The sequence below is a fragment of the Muscardinus avellanarius genome (assembly GCF_963383645.1).
Source record: "Muscardinus avellanarius genome assembly, chromosome: 3".
NCBI classification, from domain to species: domain Eukaryota; kingdom Metazoa; phylum Chordata; class Mammalia; order Rodentia; family Gliridae; genus Muscardinus; species Muscardinus avellanarius.
Genome location: NC_137788.1, coordinates 133,125,336 through 133,147,276, shown reverse-complemented (window position 1 = coordinate 133,147,276; position 21,941 = coordinate 133,125,336). Strand labels below are relative to the sequence as shown.

The following is a 21,941-nucleotide window of genomic DNA, read 5'->3' as shown; positions in this document are numbered from 1 at the left end:
TGGGAGGAATGCCCAGAAGGCAGCTGCTGGGTCTGCGGTAGTGGCATATTTAGTTTCTAGGAAATGCCATTTTTCTTTCCTATCAGCAGTGCTGTGGTGATCTGATTTCTCTGCATCTTCCCTGGCATTTGGTGTTCTATTTTTCATTTTACGCATTCCAGTAGGTGCAGAAATAGTTTGGGCGGTTTTAATTTGCATTTCTCTAAAGGATAATGATGTTGAACATCTTTTTCATGTACTTATTTGTTATCTACATATCTTTTTCAGTAGGATGACTCTTGTTTATTTTATTTTATTTTATTTTATTTTTTTGCGGTACTGGGGATGGAACCCAGGGGCATTCTATCTCCGAACATCTCCCTCAGCCCCATTTTTAAAAAATTCATTCTAATTTCGAAACAGCGTCTCAGTTGCAAAAGGCCTCTCTTAGTAGCTGATGCTGTCTGTGAACCGTGATCCTCTGGTCTCAGCCTCCCCAATGCTAGGATTACAAGTGTGCATCACCACGCCTGGCTGACTCTTGTCTATTTTCTAATTGAATTTCTGTGTGTGTGTGTGTGTGTGTGTGTGTGTGTGTGTGTGTGTGTGTGTTTTGGGGATGGAACCCAGGGGCATTTGACCTCTGAGCTACACCCCCTGCCCTATTTTTTTATTCTTTATTTTGAAACAGGGTCTCACTGAGTTGCAGAGGGCCTCACTAAGTAGCTGAGGCTGTCCATGAACCACGATCCTCCGGTCTCAGCCTCCCAAATGCTGGGATTACAAGCGTGTGGCACCAAGCCCGGCTTCTAACTGAATTTTTTTTTAACCACTGAGTTTTCAGTTCTTTTTATAATCTACATCCATATTTTTTTACTTATTTTGTCATTAATTTATTTTATTGTAGTACTGAGGACTAAAAGTAGGGGCACTGTGCCATTGAGCTATCCTCCCAGCTCTTTAAAGATTTTTTTTAAATTTTTATCTTGAAACAGGGTCTTACTATGTTACTAAGGCTAGTCTTGAACCTGTAATTCTCCTGTCTCAGCCTTGTAGCTATTGGGATTACAGGTGTGTGCCATTATGCCTGGCTTAGGTACACACACTTTTAAAGAGCATATTTAAGTAATGACAAATAAGGTTTCTTGTCTTTTGAAAATCATTACCTCACATACAGAAATTCCTAGTGACAACCTGAGCCAAAGAGAACGAATGATCAACATGGGGAAGGAGACTTAATTTCTAGAGACGTTCGTTTGTGTGGCTAGTCAGAGCTGGAGAAAAATCAACAACCCAGGCTCACTACCCTGGTTTGTCAGTTAATGGCCTAAGTCATCTCTTTGCCTCCAAAAAACATAAGTGCTCATGAGTTATGACATATTATAGCACTGGCAAGTGACTACTATTTGTTTACATTTAAGACAGCATCTAAATGGTTTTAACAGGAGCCAAGGTGTAATTGTGGCTCACACCACAATACTTGCTTAACACAAATGCCCACTTCCAGATCCATCTGACGGAGCCGCTCCAGAGCTCAGAGAGAGAGGCTCCCGCACCCAGCTCTCTCCTCATTACCCGCGGCCACATAAAACCAACTGGGGATGACTCCTTCAAATTGACTTGGATCACTCAAACGCTAACCGGTCCTTGGGAAAAACTGCCTGGCTTCCAGGAAGCAAAACTACGGCTTAGATGATCTCAAGACTCACTGTGACCTATAGTCAGGTACCAACTGTATCCATCTCTGAGAAGAGCTTGTTATGTAAGGTTTGTGCAAATTACATTTCATTGTAAATTACTTAATCAAGTTTATTTGCTATTGGTTGGAATGTTTTCCAACAACACTTTCATCACAGAATGACTTTATCCTGCAAATGGCATTCTCTAATTATTATATTATTTTGGCCACAAACCCCAGCTTTTGTAAATACTGATATAATATACTGATATATATATATATATATATATATATATATATATATATATATATGGAGGGTACTGGGGATTGAAGCCAGGGGCATTCTACCTCTGAACTACATTCCCAGACTTTTTATTTTTTATTTTGAAACAGGATCTTGCTGGGTTGCTCAGAGTCTCCTGAAGTTTCTGAGGCTGGTCTGAAACCTGTAATCCTCCTGTCTCAGCCTCCCAGGCACTGGCATTACAGGATGTGTGCCCAGTCTCCCAACTGGTATAATCTTTTAACACTACCACCTTGACATCAAAATTTATTTCCTAAGGAATTCAAAGTGTTTACTTCTACCATTTCTTTTTACTTCTCTCATTTAATAAATAATTGGAAATATGAATGTTTTTAGTGTTTTTTAAAATTTACACTGATTTCATTTAAAATACATATATAATAGCATCTATAATATATAATATAGCATATATTATACATATATTTGCTATTGCCTTTTAAATACATTTTATTTTTATAAAATATTTTATATTTTATATATATACATATATATATATATAAATAAATAAACTGCCTACAGTATCATAAATTATCAGCCTCCAAATTTCTTTTTTAAAAAGGATCCCCTTAGCCAAGTGTGGTGTGGTGTGGTACATGCTCGTAATCTCAGCACTTGGGAGGCTGAGACATGAGGATAGCGGGTTTGAGGATGGTCCCAGCAACTTAGCGAGGCCCTCCACAACTGAGGACCCATTACAGAATAAAAAATAAAATAAAATAAGGCTGAAGGTGTAGCTCAGAGGTGGAATGCCCCTGGGTTTGATGGGTTAATCCTCAATGTCTGTCCATCTGTCTGTCTGTGTCTCTCTGTTTATAGTCATGTAATCACCACCAAAATCAAGATGCAGGACATTTCCAACAGCCTAAGAGGCTCCCTTGTGCCTTTTCAGCCCAATCCTCCCTCTGCCCTTTGTCAGCCACCAGTACATTTTCTGTCCTTATAGTTCTGCATTCCTCAGACTATCACATAGTGGAATCACAGTCTGCAGCCCTGAGCCTGGCTTCTTTCACTGAGCCTGCTCTATGAAGTATCTGATATTCACTGTGTTGCTGAGAAGTGCTTCATGGTACAGATGTATCAGTCTGTTTATCCCTTTGCAAGCTGAAAGGCTGTTTCCAGTTTGGAGCTATTATGAATAAAGCGCCTATACACAGTTCCCTGGGAGTTTTCATGTGAGCATAAATTTCATTTCTCTTAGGTAAATATCTAGGAGTGGAACTGCTGTTCCCTGGTACAGGGAACTACCAAACTATTTTCCAAAGTGGTTGTACCACTTCATGTTCCGCCAGCAACATCTAAGAATCCCAGTTGCTCTGCGCTGTCAGCCCTTGATACTACCAGCCCCCCCCCACCCTTAGTTTAGTGTAGTTTTCTCCTTTAACAGAAAAAAATAACAGGAAGCATTCTCACCATACTGAATTTTTAAGCAATCTGAAAATTTAAGGAACCTCAACTTTCTCTTAAAACCCACAAGAATCCATCAGCAAATCCTATTGACTGAATGTTTAAAAATCGTGCCTGGCACAGAGTAAATGCTTAATAAATATTCATTATTACTATTATTACTATATTCATAGCAAAATTTACTTTCAGGGTCTCTCCAGATCCCTAAATCCAGCATCTGGTCACTTTATCCTATCTTAACAACGGTCTTCCTGATCTAGGCTTCTGTAAGTCACCCGATTACCAAGCAGTTTCTTTCTTTCTTTTTGGTAGTGGGGATGGAACCCAATGTTCATTTTATCTCCAAGCAAAACCACCAGTGGCCCCTTCCCACCCCATCGTTATTTGAAACGGGGTCTCCTGAAGTTGCTGAGGCCGCCACGAACCTGGTTACCTCCTGCATCAGCATCCAAGTCCTAGGATTCCAGGTGTGTGCCACCACACCCAGCTTCCTGAAACAGCTTCCCAACAGCTGGTTCTGCCTTGTCCCCTCCACTTGGCTGCAGGCACGCCGGCCTCTTTGCTGTTCCACAAACACTCCAGGCACAGGCCCCTGTGTGGCTTCTGCCCTAACTGTTCCCATACGCCTCTGGACCAGCTCTGCTTCTTCAAGCCTCTGCTCCAAAACCATCCCCGCTGTGAGGTCCATGTGATTAACAATGCAACCTACTCTCTGTCTCCCCTATACTTGATCTACTTTTCTCCATAAAACTAACCTCTAACACATCCTGTATTTACTACTGGTTATTTATGGGTTGTTTCCCATCTCACGCGTCCTTGCTAGAATAAAAATCCCACGAGTGTAGAGATCTTGTGTTTTATATATTGATGCAGTGCAAGTATTTAGACCAGTGCCTGGAACACAGCGGGTATAAATTCAATAGCTACCGAATGAGCAAACTAACCACACTGGCTTTTGTATCTCAGACAGCACCAGGCAAAAGATCTGTGTGAGGCTGGATGTATAAGGACATGAGCCAGAAAATACAATCTGTAACATATATTTCTGGGTCTTCAAAACTTAGTGATCTATTTGTACGACACTCATCTCTAGCATTTCTGCAAAAATGCATTTTAAAGGTTCCTTTACCTATAATCTCGGGACTTAGGAAGCCGAGACGGGAGGATCGCAGGTCTGAGGCCAGCTTCAGCAACTCAGCAAGACTCAGCAGCCTAGTGCAACCCTGTTTCAGAACAAAAAGTAAAAAGGGCTGGGAGTGTAGCTTGGAGGTAGAATGCCCCTTGATTCAATCCTCAGTATAAAAAAAAAAAAAAGCCTTCTTACTGGCTTTTGGTAAGGAAACTAATCAAATACATATATATATATATATATATATATATATATATATATACACATATACATACATATGTACATACATACTATGGGATGCCAGCTATCTAGGCTTTCTCTTTCTATAAACTTCTGCATCTGCGTAGGATTGCTCCGGACTGATGGCCAATTTGATTATCTTAATCTGCGTTCTATTCTCATTACCCTTCCATTTCTATTTTTTATCCTCGGGGAAAGAGAAAGCAGTTACTGCCACGGTATTCTCACATCTTGCAAAGCGACGGCATAGGTGTTAATCTCGTGTTTATGTTTGATGTGGGTAATGACGGCCACTGGAGCTGCAGGTTTATTAATATGCAGGGCTCTCACCTCATTAGTGGCGATGTATGTTTTGAAGTTAAGCTGCAATGTTTGCTGCAAGTGGGATCTGGCCTAATAGACGTCCTCACTGTTCATTTCCTTTGTTTTCACCCGCAGTCGGCACATGCTATGCTTGCAGGCTCTCACGTGTGTCTTCTTGAAAGACGGTTTTCCCGTGGTTGTTAATATTGGTGGGAGTTTCAAACATCTTTAATAATTATGTCCCCGTGTGATATCATCAAATGTTTGCTTCATCTTAGAGAAAAGATTTACACAAGTTTGACCCAGTAATATAAAGTATAATATCTCTCTTCTTAGCTGGATTTGGGAGTGGGGTTTTCTTATTAACAGAATCAAGTGATTAGTACACAGTTATAATAAGAACATACTTACATTAAGAGCATTTGGGAGGTGATTAAGTACTCTCACATGTACTATCTGTACCAATATTTAAAAAATGCAAGTACCAACTGAATATTTGATGATTCAGTATGAATAGCAACTCTTCCCCTTCCACTTCCTACACTTTCTGGTTGATGTAATATACTTCCGAGTTAACTAACTTTGGCCAGAGGACAGGCCGCGTGGGATGGGGACGGTCACTGCTTACTGCAGGTTCTCTGCGCCAGTGTCCACTGGGTACACGCTACGGGAAAGACTCCGGCTTCTGACGGCGTGTCTGGAAGTCGTTAACTATGCTTTATAAATCCTGCAATATACTATTTATATGCCCATTTTCTATAACTAAAACTTCGAGACCATTCCTGCCCCAGGAAACCATTGAGATGTGGAAAACGTTCTGTTTTGACATGAGGTAACTGTGCGTAGCTTCAGGTCTTAATTTTTTAAAAATGTGTAAATGTACGCTCACTAAGTAAGGAGCAGTGTCTCCCCCCGACACACACGCAGCATGAGAAAATGGTGATCAGAGAGAACACAGGTGCCGAGATTAAGACAAAGAAGGAAGCCGCGCGGGTGACTCATTAGTACTTTCATTTCGCTGGCTGTCTTCTCACAGAGCCCTGGCCGGCTCCCCCGCCCTGCCTAGAAGGAGTGTCTTTGATTTGACAATGTGACATGTATTCCGCTAGAATTCCAGTCATCAATCAGAGGAAGCAAAAATGAGTCCATGTGCTTTTAAGAAGGTACAGCAATGAGCTTATACAGCAAAAGTGTATAAACAAGTATATTACCTATTTAATTGCCTTAGCTGAACTTAAAAGCTCTGATCTTTAATTGCCTGATTGAACTCATCTAAAAAGCTACAATTTTTTTTAATCAAGGAGAAAATTAAATAGCTTTTTGGTAAATAAAAAGACATCTTTAATCTTATTTTTATGGAATCCAAGTTATTAAATATGGACGAAACCTCTAAAATATTAAGTTAACAGCTACTCAATCTGGGGTAAATTTCTCATTTATCATGCTTTACAAAAGTCTTCAGGGACACCTGGCTTCATCCACTCTTCAATAAAAACACAGCTTTTCAATTCAAATGGTAAAACTTTCTGCAAACAGGCAAGAAACTCAGAGACTAAACATGTAAAGCTATTTAATGAGGTATTTTACTACTTCGTACTGATTTCTAGAGCTGAGTAGCCATAACTACTAAGGAATAGTAATTGGTCATCCACACTGTACTTCATTATGAGTCTTCCATTCAGACAGAAAGATGCACATTTCCTACCTGATACTTGCTTAAAACTGAAATTCTTTGAAATCAACTGTTGGCCGCCACCACGGCAGCCCCTCACAGACATCTCCCCATAGGCAGTGGAATTTTAGTTGCTCAACGGGAATTGGATGGGCCAGCAAAGACCGAGGAGAATTTCTGTGCTCGGGATTACCTTTTAAGGCCCTCATGCAGCCCGGTGTGGCGGCGTGCACTTGTCATCCCCGCGCTTGGGAGGCTGAGACAGGAGGATCGTGCAGGTTCGAAGCCAGCCTCAGCTACTCAGTGAGGCTCTCGGCAACTTAGTGAGAGCCTGTTTCCATATAAAATATAAAATAGGTCTGGGAGTATAGCCTGGAGGTAGAAAGCCTCTGGGTTCTACCCTCAGTACCACCAAAAAAAAAAAGCCCTCGTGCTCACAATCGGTCACATCACTAGAGCCTTCTGTGATACAGAAGGTACAGAAGAAGAAGCCCTTTCTTGGCCCAGCTGCAGCCAGAGCTGCGGATGCTCTCATCAAATGGGCTGCCCACACCCACCACAGAGGGCTGCCCTGGGACTGTCACCCTAGACTTCATTTTCAGATCCAGACAACCCCACTGGAAACCTGTCTGTGAAGATGTCATCTTAAATTTTTAAAAATCAGTTATTTTTCCCAAACACAGAGTAAAACTAAAATAATTGAGACATAGGTATGCTAGAGGTAGAGCAACTTTTTAGCATAATTTTTAATTTTAAAGGAGAAAAGCCAAAATAATTTCAGAATAACTAAATAGTAGCTCCCTATACCCCAGAGTTCTTGGTGCTACTGAGTTTCCTCAAAGAAAGTGAAGGCTAGAGAGAATTCACTAGAAGCAGAACTAGAATCCAGAATGATCCAGAGACTCTCATTCATAACCACCCTCCCCTCTTCACAGCACCACCCTTTAATGAAGGACCCTTGCCTCTGAGCTCTGAGGCCTTCCTTCAGTTTCTTTGTCAAATGGGTAACAGATGCCCATAAAAATCAATCAAGTGACAAGAACTGACCACTGGGCTAATTCCCCCTAAGATGACTTAACCACTTTCCGGGCTGGTGGGTGTGCGGAGGCAGCACGAGTGTCACGCTGGCCTGCCTTCCCTCCTCATCTTGCTAGTGGAAAGGTCTCGCGCCCATTCACCCACCAGGTGTGTTTACATTTCTATTCACACCCAGGGAAAATAACTTCTAGAATCTGCACCAACTATGCTCTAGAATAGAACACCACTAACAACAACAAAATTGGCTTACCACTCCATTTAATCAGCACGAAAACCTTCAAACACTGAATTAATATTTTACTTGTCAAAAATCAGCATATCCAGCTGGGCGTGACGGCGCAGGCCAGTAATCCCAGTACTTGGGAGGCTGAGACAGGAGGATCACAGGTTTGAGGACAGCCTCAACAAGTAGTGAGGTTCTCATTAACCTAGCAAGACCCTATTTCAAAAATAAAAGTAATCAGCTACTTAGTGAGGCTCTCAGCAACTTAGTGAGACCCTGTTTCCAAATAAAATATAAAATAGGTCTGGGAGTATAGCCCAGAGGTAGAAAGCCTCTGGGTTCCATCCCCAGTACCACCAAAAATAAATAAATAAATAAATGAATGAATAAATGAATAAATGAATAAATAAATGTAAAATTGGGCTGGGCGTGTAGCTCATGGATAGAATGTCTCTAGGTTCAATCCCAGTACCACATAAACAAACAAACAAACAAACAAATAAAATAAATATCTACACATCCCCTTCAAAAGAGAGAGAGAGAGAGAGAGAGAGAGAGAGAGAGAGAGAGAGAGAGAGAGAGAGAGAGAGAGAAAGGTTTGGGGAGAAAATTGAATTCACTAGGATATTAAACCACCCACAAAATAAAGCCATTGTGAGTGACAGAAGTGGCAGTACAGGTGAAGACATTGTTGGCTTTCTTCCTCTCTCAGTTTATACCTTAAAAAACAACAAGCACCTTTCCTTTAATCACATCTAATTGTATCCTGTTGCATTCCCCAAATGTGCATAAAGCTAGGATGAGCAGATGTGTAAAATTAAACAGTACGGTTGCAGCATTAGGCCTTCAAGTTGCTTAGTTATAGTCTCTTTCTCACTTAATCATTTGTTCCAAATGAATTCAGACATTGTGGGAACATTAAAAAAAAAAAAAGGAGTTTCCTTTTGCAACACTCAACGGTTATGTGATCATCTCCCCCGTGTCTGTTAGGAGACCAGGGATGATTTCTGGTGTTCTCACAAATCCCTGACTTAAAGGTCCTGCTTTCAGGTATATGAAGCAATCTCTTAAGGAGCAGTATATATTGATATCTGAAATATTAATAAAAGGCAGGATGAAATTGTACAGAAAAGGAAGGGTTTGTGCTACCTAGAGCTAAGTAAGACAACTGGATACTGTTATTTAAAAATACTATGAAATATCTTTTTGTATGTTTGGTTAATGTAATTCACAAAAATAGATCAAGCTTATAACCTAAATGTAAATGTAAGCAGGAAACATGGAAATAAAAAATGGGGGAAAAATACAGGTAACCCACTTTTTTTTTTTTTTTTTTTTTTTTTTTTTGGTGGTACTGGGGGTGGAACCAACCCAGGGGCTTTTCTACCTCCGGGCTATTCTCCCAGACCTATTTTATATTTTATTTGGAAACAAAGTCTCACTAAGTTGCTGAGAGCCTCACTATGTGGCTGAGGCTGGCTTCAAACCTCTGTGATCCTCCTGTCTCAGCCTCCCAAGCGCAAATATTACAAGTGTGCACCACCACACCAGACTGGCAACCCAGTTTTTGACTATCAAATATATCATCTAGCTCAAATATCAGATTAACCGCCTGGAGAGCCCCATCCCACCCCAAATTAAGTTAGTCTATTACAACCCAACACATACCTCTGTGTAAAATCTTTAAACTCCACAAATAGGTAAGGCCTTTAACAACCTGCATTTGTGAAAGAGAAAACAGTGCAATTATGACATTATAGGGAACTTTCCACAGTAAAACATATCAACCATAATTTTTTCCTTTAAAACTTTGTCAACCGCCGGGCGTGGTGGCGCACACTTGTAATCCCCGTGCTTGGGAGGCGGAGACAGGAGGATCGCACAGGTTTGAAGCTAACGCACTGGCTTAAGAGACCCTGTTTTCAAATAAAATGTAAAATAGGTACTGGGAGTGTAGCCCGGAGGTAGAAGTGTTTCCAGGAATCCCAGTTACCACCATAAAAAAATTTGTCAACCAATAAGCATTTATTGGCCTCAAACCTGTGATTCTCATGTCTCAGCCTCCCAAGTACTGCGATGACAGGTGTGAGCCACCAAGCCCGGCTTATACTAGACTCTAAATGGTGTTATGCCCTGGGGAGGGAAGGAACAGGGAAAAGCAAAAAGACTTTGTGTGTGTGTGTGTGTGTGTGTGTGGTACTGGGGGTGGAACCCAGGTGCTTTTCTACCTCTGGGCTATACTCCAGACCTATTTTATACTTTATTTGGAAACAGGGTCTCACTAAGTTGCTGAGGGCCTCACTAGGTAGCTGAGGCTGGCTTCGAACCTGTGCGATCCTCCTGTCTCAGCCTCCCCAGCGCAGGGATTACAAGCGTGCACCACCACAACTAGCAAAAAAGACTTTAAAATTTTCCATATTTCTGCATGATTTTTTAAGTCATGACATTTATGATCAAGGACAGAGGTGTGTGTAAGTGTGGTGTGCTGGGAACTGAACTCAGGGCATGCGCTCTACTAAAAATAAATTTAAATGCTTAAAAAATATTAATAATAACAAATTCATTAGAGGCGGAAACAGGACAAAATTATTTAAGTGTTTATAAAAAATAACATCAATAGTGAAAACAGTTTTCTCCTTAAGTAGTGGGAAGAGGATATCTTATTTGGCCTGGAAATAATGATCTTTTGAGTTCTGAGGAAGTAAGATTAAATTTTTCAACTTAGAAACTTAGTTGAATATTATTAAATTTTTTTTGTGTGTGTGTGGGTCTGGGGATGGAACCCAGGGGCATTTGACCTCTGAGCTACACCCCCTTGCCCTATTTTTTATTCTTTATTTTGAAACCGGGTCTCACTGAGTTGCAAAGGGCCTCACTAAGTAGCTGAGGCTGTCCACAAACCACGATCCTCCGGTCTCAGCCTCCCGAATGCTGGGATGACAAGCGTGCGCCACAACTCCCGGCTTAGTTGAATATTATAAAACATGCTCATTAAAGGTAGCATACCACTAAAATTGGTCCTACGGAAAGTGAATAATCAGAAAAGAGAAAAAGGAGCTGGCTGTGGTGGCGTACGCCTGTGATCCCAGTACTTGGGAAGCTGAGACAGGAGGATCACAGATTCAAAGACATCCTCAGCAATGCAAGGAGATTCTCAGAAATCTAGCAGGACTCTGTTTCAAGACAAAAATTTAAAAAGGACCAGAGGTAGAACGTCCTTGGGTTCAATCCCCAGCACCCCCTCCCCACACACACACACAAAGACACAAAGGAAGGCAATCTAACATATTCAGATCGTCAAGTGGAAATAAACGTTGTCTGATTCTATTTCATTTGCTAAAATCACAAATTTTGTTAGTGACTCAAAAAGAAAACATCCTCACAAATGTCAAAACATACCATGTTTCCCTTTAAAGCATACAAGCATCGGGGTCCAGGGGAACCAGGAATCTGTTAAGACTCTAGAGAGTGCTCTCGGTATTCAGCAGGCGAGGTCTCAAACAATGACTTGACAAAGCCTTGACACTAAAAGTACTTATATCTGCTGTCAATCACTCACTACTTGACATGTCAAGTGCACATGCTTTCAGGGACAACTTCAATCAACATTAGCACTCAAAATACAGGACAATGTGTCACTGCCTCGGAAACGAGAGGAAAAATAAAACGTGCCAGGTGGCGGGGAATGGCGGAAAGACATTCATTCCTCTTTAGAGGAGAACAGCTTTAAATGAGTGGCGGATAAAAATCATGGAGCGGGTTCGAAGGCTGAAATCAGATAGTTTATATGGATTTCTTCAAGGAAAATGCCCTCTTGCCATGCACCCTACAAGAGAAAATTTGAACCACATATCATGGAGGCTGACAGAGGTCCATCCTGTGATGAACCCTGGGTCTTCCAGCCTGCCTTGCATGTCAGGTTATTAGAACCTGGAAAATAAAGTTCACCTGGGGAGGAAGAGATGCCTAAATGTGATTCTGAGACACAAAAAGAATCTGAAAGCTGGGTGTGGCGGTACCTGCAGCCTGCTACTTGGGAGTCTAAGGCAAGAGGATCCCTTGAGTCTGGGGTTTCAAGAACAGCCTGGGCAACACGGCGAGACCTGGGCTCAAAAAGAATCTGCAACAATTATATGCACCATTGCTTTATTCTCTCATTTAGATTTTTTATTTTCTTGCTCTCTTTTTTTTATAGTACTAAGAATAGAACCTCAGGCCTTGTACATACCAGGCAAGGGCTCAACCACTGAACTCCACTGGGCTATCTTCCCAGTCCTTTTTTATTCCCCCCACTTTTTAACCTAGTTCGCTCTTTCATTTATCCATTTTCCCCCCTCCAAACTTAGGACAGTAGAGGGAAGGAGCAATGGCTCGTAGTCAGAGAGCTCTGTGTTCAAATCAGCACTTAATAATTTGATAGCAACTCTATGCAAGTTATTTAACTTTCAGAAACCTCATTTCGCACGGTATATACAACGTGTGTTCGTAACCCAAAGTTCACAGGGTTGCTACAGAAGCAAACTGACACCATGTCTGTACACAAGCGTGGAACAGTGGCCGTGCAGGAGGATTCTACGTACTCCTACTTCCCACCTTCTGATTCTGTTTTCAACCTGGTAGTAGCTAAAGCTATGCTCGTGCTTTCTTCACCTTAATGAGGAAAGCTACAGGGGAAGACACTGATGCTGTCTCTGTGACACTGGAGGAGAAATAACTAAGGACGCTGGGAACGGGCTTGTTAAGAAGATGTGTGTCGCACACTTTGACCTTCAGCCCGCAACTCTGCTCCTCTCATCTGGACTGGCACACGCCCCAGTGTCAGGCATTAGCCCTCTACCGATCTGGCACGTGTCAGCTCTAGCAAAGGATTATCCATGTTTGTAGCCAAATCAGATTCTATTCAAAAAATGTACTTTGGAGGCATTATACAAGCTTAAACCCCAGCAGAGTTTACAACAAGTAGCAGAAGAAAAGCAAAATTATCGAAAGCATTTTTTCTTCCCCAGCCATAAGCAGTTTTCATTACTATGAACTGATGAGCCATAAAAGCTGGAGAAAATGGACACATTTTAGGGGGAAAAAAAACCTCTGGTTTTTTTTTTTTTAAATATAAGGGCAAATATGACAATGACCTGGACAAGCATTTATTTGAATGACTTTCACTGAAAATATTTTGTCATATTTTCAGCTATCCAGTAGGCAGGCTGGACTTAAATTTAGAGCTGGGTTGTTGTTTTTCTTTCTGCTGACTTCATTCACTTCACAGGCTTCCCACTCTAATAAAACTGGAAAGGCTAGTGACCTTGTCTGGATGCCCGACATGAGAGGGAGGTGAAATTTATGGAGTCCTGGAGGAACACGCTTCTCTACCCAAGAAGGCACACATTTCTATTTCTGTCAAGTTCAACAGCTAATTGAGTATACAGAACTTGTACATTTTTTCTTTTCCAAATGGTCTCCTTGCCTTTTTTGTGTGCTCTTTATGATACGTGTTATTAAACTTTAGAGCCAAGAACTGCCAAAAGCCACAAAGCATTCGTCCCCCCCTGAGATTAGAAGAAGAAATGAAACATTTCTATTTTCATCTAAAATAGTGATTTAAGGATTCAAATTTCATACTAATCTACCTACACACGTAGATGAGAAGCGACTTAGCAGCAACAGCATCAGAAATGAAAGTTCTCATCACCCCAGCAGTTCACACTAATAATTAGAAAGAAAAAAACGAAAGCTGTGAATTACAATAAACTAAGACTGGATAAGTGTCCATGTTGGATTAAAGAATGAGTTGTCAGTTTGATGTATAATGAATGTGAAAATAAGCCATTTAATTAAATGGTACATGATATAATCACTCTGTTTTGCATTAAACTAATAAGTTATCAGAGTGCCTTTAGTTTAGCAATTGTTTACTATTACACCACCCCATGACTTCTCATAGACACTGCTTAGCCTGCATTATTCCAAACTGGAAACGTGGAATTACAGAGTAGTTTAGTTGATATATTTACTCAGTTTATTAGTGAATATAGAAAACAGAAAAACTGTTTTAATCACAAAGGAAGAAGTTCCTAGCTGTAGCCAGTAGAAAAATTAAAAACCAAGAACATAAAAAGATTGTAGGTTGGACGTGGTGTCGTGGTGTAACACACACCTGAAATCCCAGTACTTTGGAGGCTAAGACAGAAGAATCACAGGTGCAAGGCCAGCCTCAGCAACTTAGTGAGACCCCAGTTAAAAATGAACGAATGAATAAATAAATAAATAAACAGACAAACTGGGGATATAGCTCGAAGGTAGAATACCCTTGGTTCAATTCACAGTGCAAATAAATAGATAAATCTTTAAGAGCAAAGTAGTATTTTTGTAGGCAGTTTTAGTCATTTAGATGTTATCTTCTAATTATATGGGCATAACCACAAGATGTCCAAAATAACAGTTTTCCTTGTAAAGAGAGTAGAAGTGCTGCTGGTCACCTCAAGCCCAGGCTCCCTACGAGGAAGGGACAGGGGAGAGCTGAGAACCCGGCTAAGCCTGAGGGATGTCACGGGATGGCTGGGCCTGGCCCTTGAAAAGGAGAAAAGCAAAGAAAGGCGAGAAGGACTGGACAGACAACTGGGAATGAAGACAAGAAACAAAGCAAGGGTCTCAGAACAGGGCTGACTACAACGGTTAAATCACCCACATTTCCTAACATTGAAGGCTTATACTTACCGCTACTGCAATCCTTCCAAGGACGTGTTCTGGGATTTTTCTATACACATCCAAAGAGCCCCCTGCGGAGATAAACATGTTGAGTTACTGCAGAGGAAACTTCCAGAACAGTGCCTTGGGCGCCTCCTCTGTGCATCACTGTATGGTTTTTTTCCTTGTCTTTTTGGCACTTGGAATTGAACCCAGGGCCATTCTACTGCTGAGCTACTGTACTCCAGCCCTTTTTATTTTGAAATGGGGTCTTGCTGAGTTGCTGAGGGTCTCACTAAATTGCTGAAGCTTGAACCTGTAAGTCTATTGTCGCAGCCTCCCAACAACTGGGTTTACACCCAGCTTTCTCCTCTTCTTAAATTATGTTTTAGATGCAGAGGGTAAAATTTGTTTTTTAGCTTAGTTTTATTAATAACATAATCATACTTCCAGATGACATACAACTACTCACAAGTGTATAGTCATATGCATAAAAAACGGAAAGAAATTAGTCAAGAGCAGGCTAAGAATCTGTACTTCTGGAAACTTAAACACATACAGAAAACTATAAAGAGGAAGACGACTGAATGTTACGATTTATGTGCCTGTTTTCTGAAACATAAACCAGAATCCTATCCAAGTCTCACATTAGCCAAACAAATGAAGTTTCTGTGGTGAATGAAGTTCAAAATACACAGACTAGGCCGGGCGTGGTGGCGCACGCTTGTAATCCCCGCACTTGGGAGGCGGAGACAGGAGGATCGCGCAGGTTCGAAGCCAGCCGCGCGCGCTGGCTTAGGAGACCCTGTTTCCAAATATAAAATGTAAAAATAGGTCTGGGAGTGTAGCCCGGAGGTAGAAGGGCTTCCAGGAACCCCAGTACCACCAAAACAAAAAACAAACAAACAAAAAAATACACAGACTAATAAAGCAAAAATAACAATGTTAACATTGATCTACATGGATGTTTCTCTTCAAAGTCCGTACCCAGACAATCAATCAATCTGTTCTCAAGATACCAACTTGTTCTTTTTTTATAATCTTTGATATCACTTGGAAAACCATAAGGTAAGAAAAGGAAAACCAACCTCTTTATGTCACAACTTGATTTTTACTAAGATAGTGTTCACTACCAGCCTCTTTACCAAACTGATCTTTAAGTTATGTTTGGCAGTTTCCAAAAACCAAAAAGCACTGGACGGTGACCATAACCAGGCAGGGCCATGCATTTTGCTTTCTTTTCTTTTTTTTTTTTTTTCATTTTCATCAACCTGGAAATTTGCACAACTGGCAGATAGTAGATGTTTAATAAGTATCTGTCAGATGAATTAATGCATGAGTGAAATCTACCATGAATTTTGCCAGACAGGCATGGCTACTCTGAAGCAGTTTCACAGAAGGAAACCCAAACTCTCCGTACCAACAACAGCAGCCCTTAAACGACTGAAATTCTGCAGAAACCGACATTCTTTGAAAGTAAATTTGATATGCTTGTCAAAACTTCAATCTTATGAGTCTTATGAAAGTGATATACGAATTTCAGGGATGCAGTTTATGTAAAGAGCCATTACTTCACTCAACAGTGACGTAACAACTTGTAACAGCCTTTCTTTAAGGGTCAAATTAGGATGTATAGTCTTTCAGTTTTATAAAGACACTATCCAGGATATCTGAGAATTCTTTCCTACCAAAAGCTAAAAATTGCTACATACCACTTTTAATAAATGATTTATAAGAATAATAAGGCAGTAAGCTGAAGCATGTCATTCTTCTGAAATGTAGTCAAATTATTTTGCTGATGAAAATATCTGTGTCATGTTTTACTGAAGATGAGCATCAGAGAAAATGGATTTCTTCATAAAAATGTTATACATGCATACATGAAGCTACTGGATTTATAGTTATCTTGTTTAAAGTGCTAGAGGAGCCGGGCGTGGTGGCGCACACTTGTCATCCCAGCATTCGGGAGGCTGAGACCGGAGGATCGCGGTTCACAGACAGACTCAGCTACTTAGTGAGGCCCTCTGCAACTCAGTGAGACCCTGTTTCAAAATAAAAGAATAAAAAATAGGGCAGGGGCTGTAGCTCAGAGGTCTAATGCCCCTGGGTCCCATCCCCAGACCCCCCCCCAAAAAAAAAGTATAGAGGAAAATGATCATCCTGTTGTTATACTGGGGATCAAACCCTGAGGCATTCCACCTCTGAGCTATAACTTCAGCCCTACTTTGCTTTTTATTTTCAAACAGGGTCTCACTAAGTTGCAGAGAGCCTCACTAAGTAGCTGAGGCTGGCCACAAACCTGTGATCCTCCTGTCTCAGCCTCCCAAATCCTGGGATTATAAGCATGTGTTACCACGCCTGGCTATGATCTTTCTTTTAGGTAGCTTCTGCTTGTAGTTTCCAGATTCCAACATGCAGCTGGGAAACCAGAGTAAGCACACCCTGTGCTTGGACACTGGGGGCTGGCGGGAAGATGAGGAAAAGAGAAAAACAAGATTGAGCTCTATAGGAGCAAAGTTTTGTATAGAGATGACCCCTGACTTATGACGGTTCAACTTACAGTTCTTTAGGTTTACAATGGTGCAATAGGAAAACATATTTAGTAGAGACTGCACTTGAAATTTTGAATTTTGCCCTTTTCCTGGACTAGTATGATATGTTCCTGCCAAGCTGGGCAAAAGCAGTGAGCTACAGACTCTAGTCAGTCATACGACCATGAGGGCAAAAAATCAATACTCCAGCATACTGTGTTGCTAAGCTATGGTGTCCAATAGGTTAGTGTTATGAAATGCCTTCTTATATTTTCAATTTAAAATGGGTTTATTGAGACATAACCTTACCATAAGGCTGAAGAGCATCTGTACTGTTAGAATTAATATTAGCCTGAATGACACTGTTAGAAATTAAGATGTTAATTGTAATTACTAGGGCAAGCAGAAACTCAACATATTAAAACTTCTAGAACATAGTTAATGCAGTGCTTAGAGAAAAACTAAGATGGTAAATGCCTACATTCAATAAAAAGGTCTAAAAGCAACATTCTAACGTTCTACCTAAATGGAAATAAAAAGAATAGCAAAAAGAGAACGTGACTATCCATTTTATAAAATTAAATTTTAGAAGAGAATATTAAGAACAATTATATATTAAAAAACTAGATAATGCTGGGCGTGGTGGTGGCACATGCTTGTAATCCCAGCATTTGGGAGGCTGAGACAGGAGGATCAAGGTTCAAGGACAGCCTCAGCTACTTAGTGAGGCCCTTCGCAACTCGGCGAGACCCTGTTTCAAAATAAAGACTAACATATAGGGCAGGGGGTGCAGCTCGGAGGTAGAATGCCCCTGGGTTCCATCTCTAGTACCTCAAAAAAAAAAAAATTAGATAACTTACCTGAAGTACTAGACTGATATCAAAACCCGACAATCATATTGTAAGAAAACTATAGACCAATATCCCTATGAACACAGATGCAAATATTCTCAACAGTGGTAGAGTATGTGTTAGCAGGCTTGAAGCCCTGGGTTTAACCAATACCACACATGCACACAAACAGTGTCAACAAAGTTCTAGCAAACTGAATATAGGAATATATAAAAATAATCATATATCAGGATGAAGTAGAATAATCCCAGGGTCGCAAAATTGATTCACTATGAGAAAATCAATGGATGTAATACAGCATATTAATAGAATAAAGGACTAAAAATACCTAATAATTTCAATAGACACAGAAAAAGCATTTGACAAAATGTAATACCCTCTCATGATAAAAGTTCTCACCAAAATAGAAGGGAAACTCCTCAACCTGATAGAGTACATCTACAGAAAGCCAGGCATGGTGGAACATGCCTATGATACCAGGACTTGGAAGGCTGAGACAGGAGGATCGCAGGTTCAAGGTCAGCCTCAGCAATTTAGCAAAACTCTTAGCGAACTAGCGAGAATCTGTTTCAAAATAAAAAATACAGCTGGGTGTGGTGGCGCAAGCTTGTGATGCCCGAGCTTGGGAGGCGGAGACAGGAGGATCACGCAGGTTAGAAACCAGACTTGCTGGCTTAAGAGAACCTGTTTCCAAATAAAATGTAAAGCAGGTAAGCCGGGCATGGTGGCGCACGCTTGTAATCCCCGCGCTTGGGAGACGGAGACAGGAGGATCAAGCTGGTTTAAGAGACCCTGTTTCCAAATAAAAAATATATATAAAAATAGGTCTGGGAGTGTTGCCTGGACGTAGAAGGGCTTCCAGGAACCCCAGTACCACCAAAATAAATAAATAAAATAAAATGTAAAATAGGTCTGGGAGTGTAGCCTGAAGGTACAAGGGTTCCATCCCCAGTACCGCAAAAATAAATAAATAAGTACATAAATAAATAAATAAATAAAACAAAGGGCTGGGAGTGTAGCTCAGAAGTAGAGTATCCTGGATTTAACTTCTAGGACCAAAACAAACCCAAAGCCTGGCAAACGCATACATAATAGTGAGAGACTAGAAGTCTTCCCTCTACTAAGGATCAGCAGCAAGAGAAGTATGTCTGCTCATTACTTCTACTCCACTGTACTGAAAGCTCTAGCCAGAGCAATTGCATAAAAAAAAGAAATTAAAAGTGTCTAGATTAGTCGGGCGTGGTGGCGTACGCTTGTAATCCCCGCACTTGGGAGGTGGAGACAGGAGGATCGCGCAGGTTCAAAGCCAGCACGCTGGCTTAAGAGACCCTGTTTCCAAATTTAAAAAGTGTAAAAAATAGGTCTGGGAGTGTAGCCCAGAGGTAGAAGGGCTTCCAGGAACCCCTGTACCACCACCAAAAAAAAAAAAAAAAAATGTCTAGATTAGAAAGGAAGAAGTAAAACTACCTCTTTTCACAGATGACATAATCTTACAAACCCTAAGAAATCCACAGAAAACTATTAAAGATAATAAACGTGTTTGACAAGGTTATAGAATACAAGATCAATATATGGAGATCCATTTTATTTTTACATACTAGCAGTGAATAATCTAAAAATAAAGTTCACGTTACAGTACTATTTTTTAAAATGAAATACTTAGGAATACATTTAATACACTAACTATAAGCTGTCTTGTGACTCAAGCCTATAATCCCAGTACTTAGGAGGCTGAGACAGGAGGACTGTGGTTTCAGGTCAGCCTCAGCAACTTTGTGAGACAATCTAGCAAGACTGTTTCAAATCAAAAATAAAAAGGTGAGAGGTGTAACTCAGAGGTAAAATGACCCTGACTTCAATTCCTAATACCAAGAAAAAAATTGCAGAACTTGTACAATGAACGCTATAAAACATTACAAAGAAGCTGAGTGTGGTGGAGCACACTTATAATCCCAGTAGAAGACTGAGAAGACTAGACTGGAGGATCTCAAGTTCAAGGACAGCCTCAACACACAGTGAGGTTCTCATCAACCTAGCAAGACTCTGTTCCAAAATAAAAATAAAATAGGGCTGGGGGTGTAACTCAGAGGTAGAATGCCCCTGGTTTCAATCCCCAGTAACTAACACACACACACACACACACACACACACACACACAGCCCACACACAACTAAAAAAGACTCAAGTAAGTAGGAAGACATACTATATTCATGGAATGGAATACTTAGTATTTTTAACACAGCCATACCTCCTAGACTGATGTATAAACTCAACAGAATCCTAGTTAAACTCCTAGCTAAGCTTTTTTTTTTTTTTTTTTTTAGAAATTGACAAGCTGATTCTAAAACATATGGAAGTGCAAGGCTCACATTGGCAAAGACAAGCGTAAAAAAGGACACTGTTGTAGCACTCACACTTTTAAATTTCAAAACTTCCTATAAAACAATAAAAATCTAGAGTAATCATTACAAGTAATCAAGTACAGTGGCATAAAGACAAGCAAGTAGATCCATGGAACGGAATTGAAAGCACAGAAGTATACTTGTAGGTCCAATTAATTTTCAACAAGGTTATCACAAAAATCCAGTGGAGGAAAGCCATTTTTAACAAATGGCACTGGGATAAATGGGATAGTCATACGCAAAGGAATGGATCTGGACCTCCTGTCTCACACCGTATACAAAATATAAAAATGAAAAAGTTGAACACAAAAGCTAAAATTATGAAACTATTAAAGAAAATAGGTATATTTTTGTAATGGCTTCTTATAAAAACGACACTATTAAGAAAAGTGAAAAAGCAATCCAGAGAATGGAAGAAAATACTTGCAAATCCTATCTCTGATAGAGGCCTGGCATCTAGAGTGTGTAAAGAACTCGTACAACTCAACAATAAGAGCACCAATAACTCGTTTTAATAAACATTTGACAATGCCGAGGAGAGGTAAATCCATGGAGGCATAAAGAAGATCAGTGGCTGCCTGGGACGACTTCCGATGTTTGTTTGTTTTTTTAAACAGGAATACCCTAAAGTGTTTTGACCAGACAGTAGTGACTGTTGCCCAATCTTACATTTATATGAAATCCCACTAAATGAATACTTTAAAAGGGTGACTTTTATAGTATTTCAACTCTATCTTAATTTTAAAAAGACTTCAAAAAAAGAATGATGGAAGGTTAAAATAATAACATGTAGAGCCAGGCGTGGTGGTGCATGCTTGTAATCCCCACGCTTGGGAGGCAGAGACAGGAGGATTGCGCTGGTTCGGAGCCAGCCTCGCTGGCTTAAGAGACCCTGTTTCCAAATAAAAAAAATATATAAAATAGGTCTGGGAGTGTAGCCCAGAGGTAGAAGGGCTTCCAGGAACCCCAGTACCACCCCCCCCAAAAAAAAAATATGTATCTTGGTATGGTGGTGTGCATCTGTAATCCCAGTACTTGGGATCCTGCTGAGACGGGAGGATGGCAGGTTCACGGCCATTCTCGGAGACTTAGCCAGACCCTTAACAACTTAATAAGGTCCTATTTCAAAAAAATAAAATAAAAGAGGGCTGGGGGTGTAGCTCAGAGACAGAATGGCCCCCAGTTCAATCCCAGTAGCACACACCCATACATAAAGTAATATGCATTAGTACTATGAATTCACTTTTCATAGTCAGTCTCCACAAATGTTCTACAACCTACATAGTTATAAGATTTTACATTCTTGACATCTACTATAAGTAATTTGGAATAGATTATACCATTATAGTATCAAGGTATCAATGTTGCCCCATTAAAAATCTTACAGGGCATGAACTAACTGCTTCCGTGATGTACAGAGAATCCTCATAAGGAGTTAAGTATATCTTTTTTAAATTTTGCATTTTAATGGCTAGACACTGAAAACTAAACATGTAAATTTAA

The 21,941-nt window shown here is 40.4% G+C and overlaps 1 protein-coding gene across 3 annotated transcripts in view; it reads right to left on the bottom strand.

The window, feature by feature from the left end:
* Positions 1-21,941, bottom strand: part of MAP2K5 (mitogen-activated protein kinase kinase 5) — a gene marked incomplete at both ends in the record, with an annotated part of 273,181 nt that overhangs the window by 142,655 nt on the left and 108,585 nt on the right. For all 3 annotated transcript variants that reach the window (XM_080690438.1, XM_080690439.1, XM_080690440.1), the window contains 2 exons: positions 9,639-9,687; positions 14,685-14,746. In XM_080690438.1, coding sequence (XP_080546564.1) covers positions 9,639-9,687; positions 14,685-14,746 — 111 coding nt within the window. The remainder of the gene's footprint in view (positions 1-9,638; positions 9,688-14,684; positions 14,747-21,941) is intronic.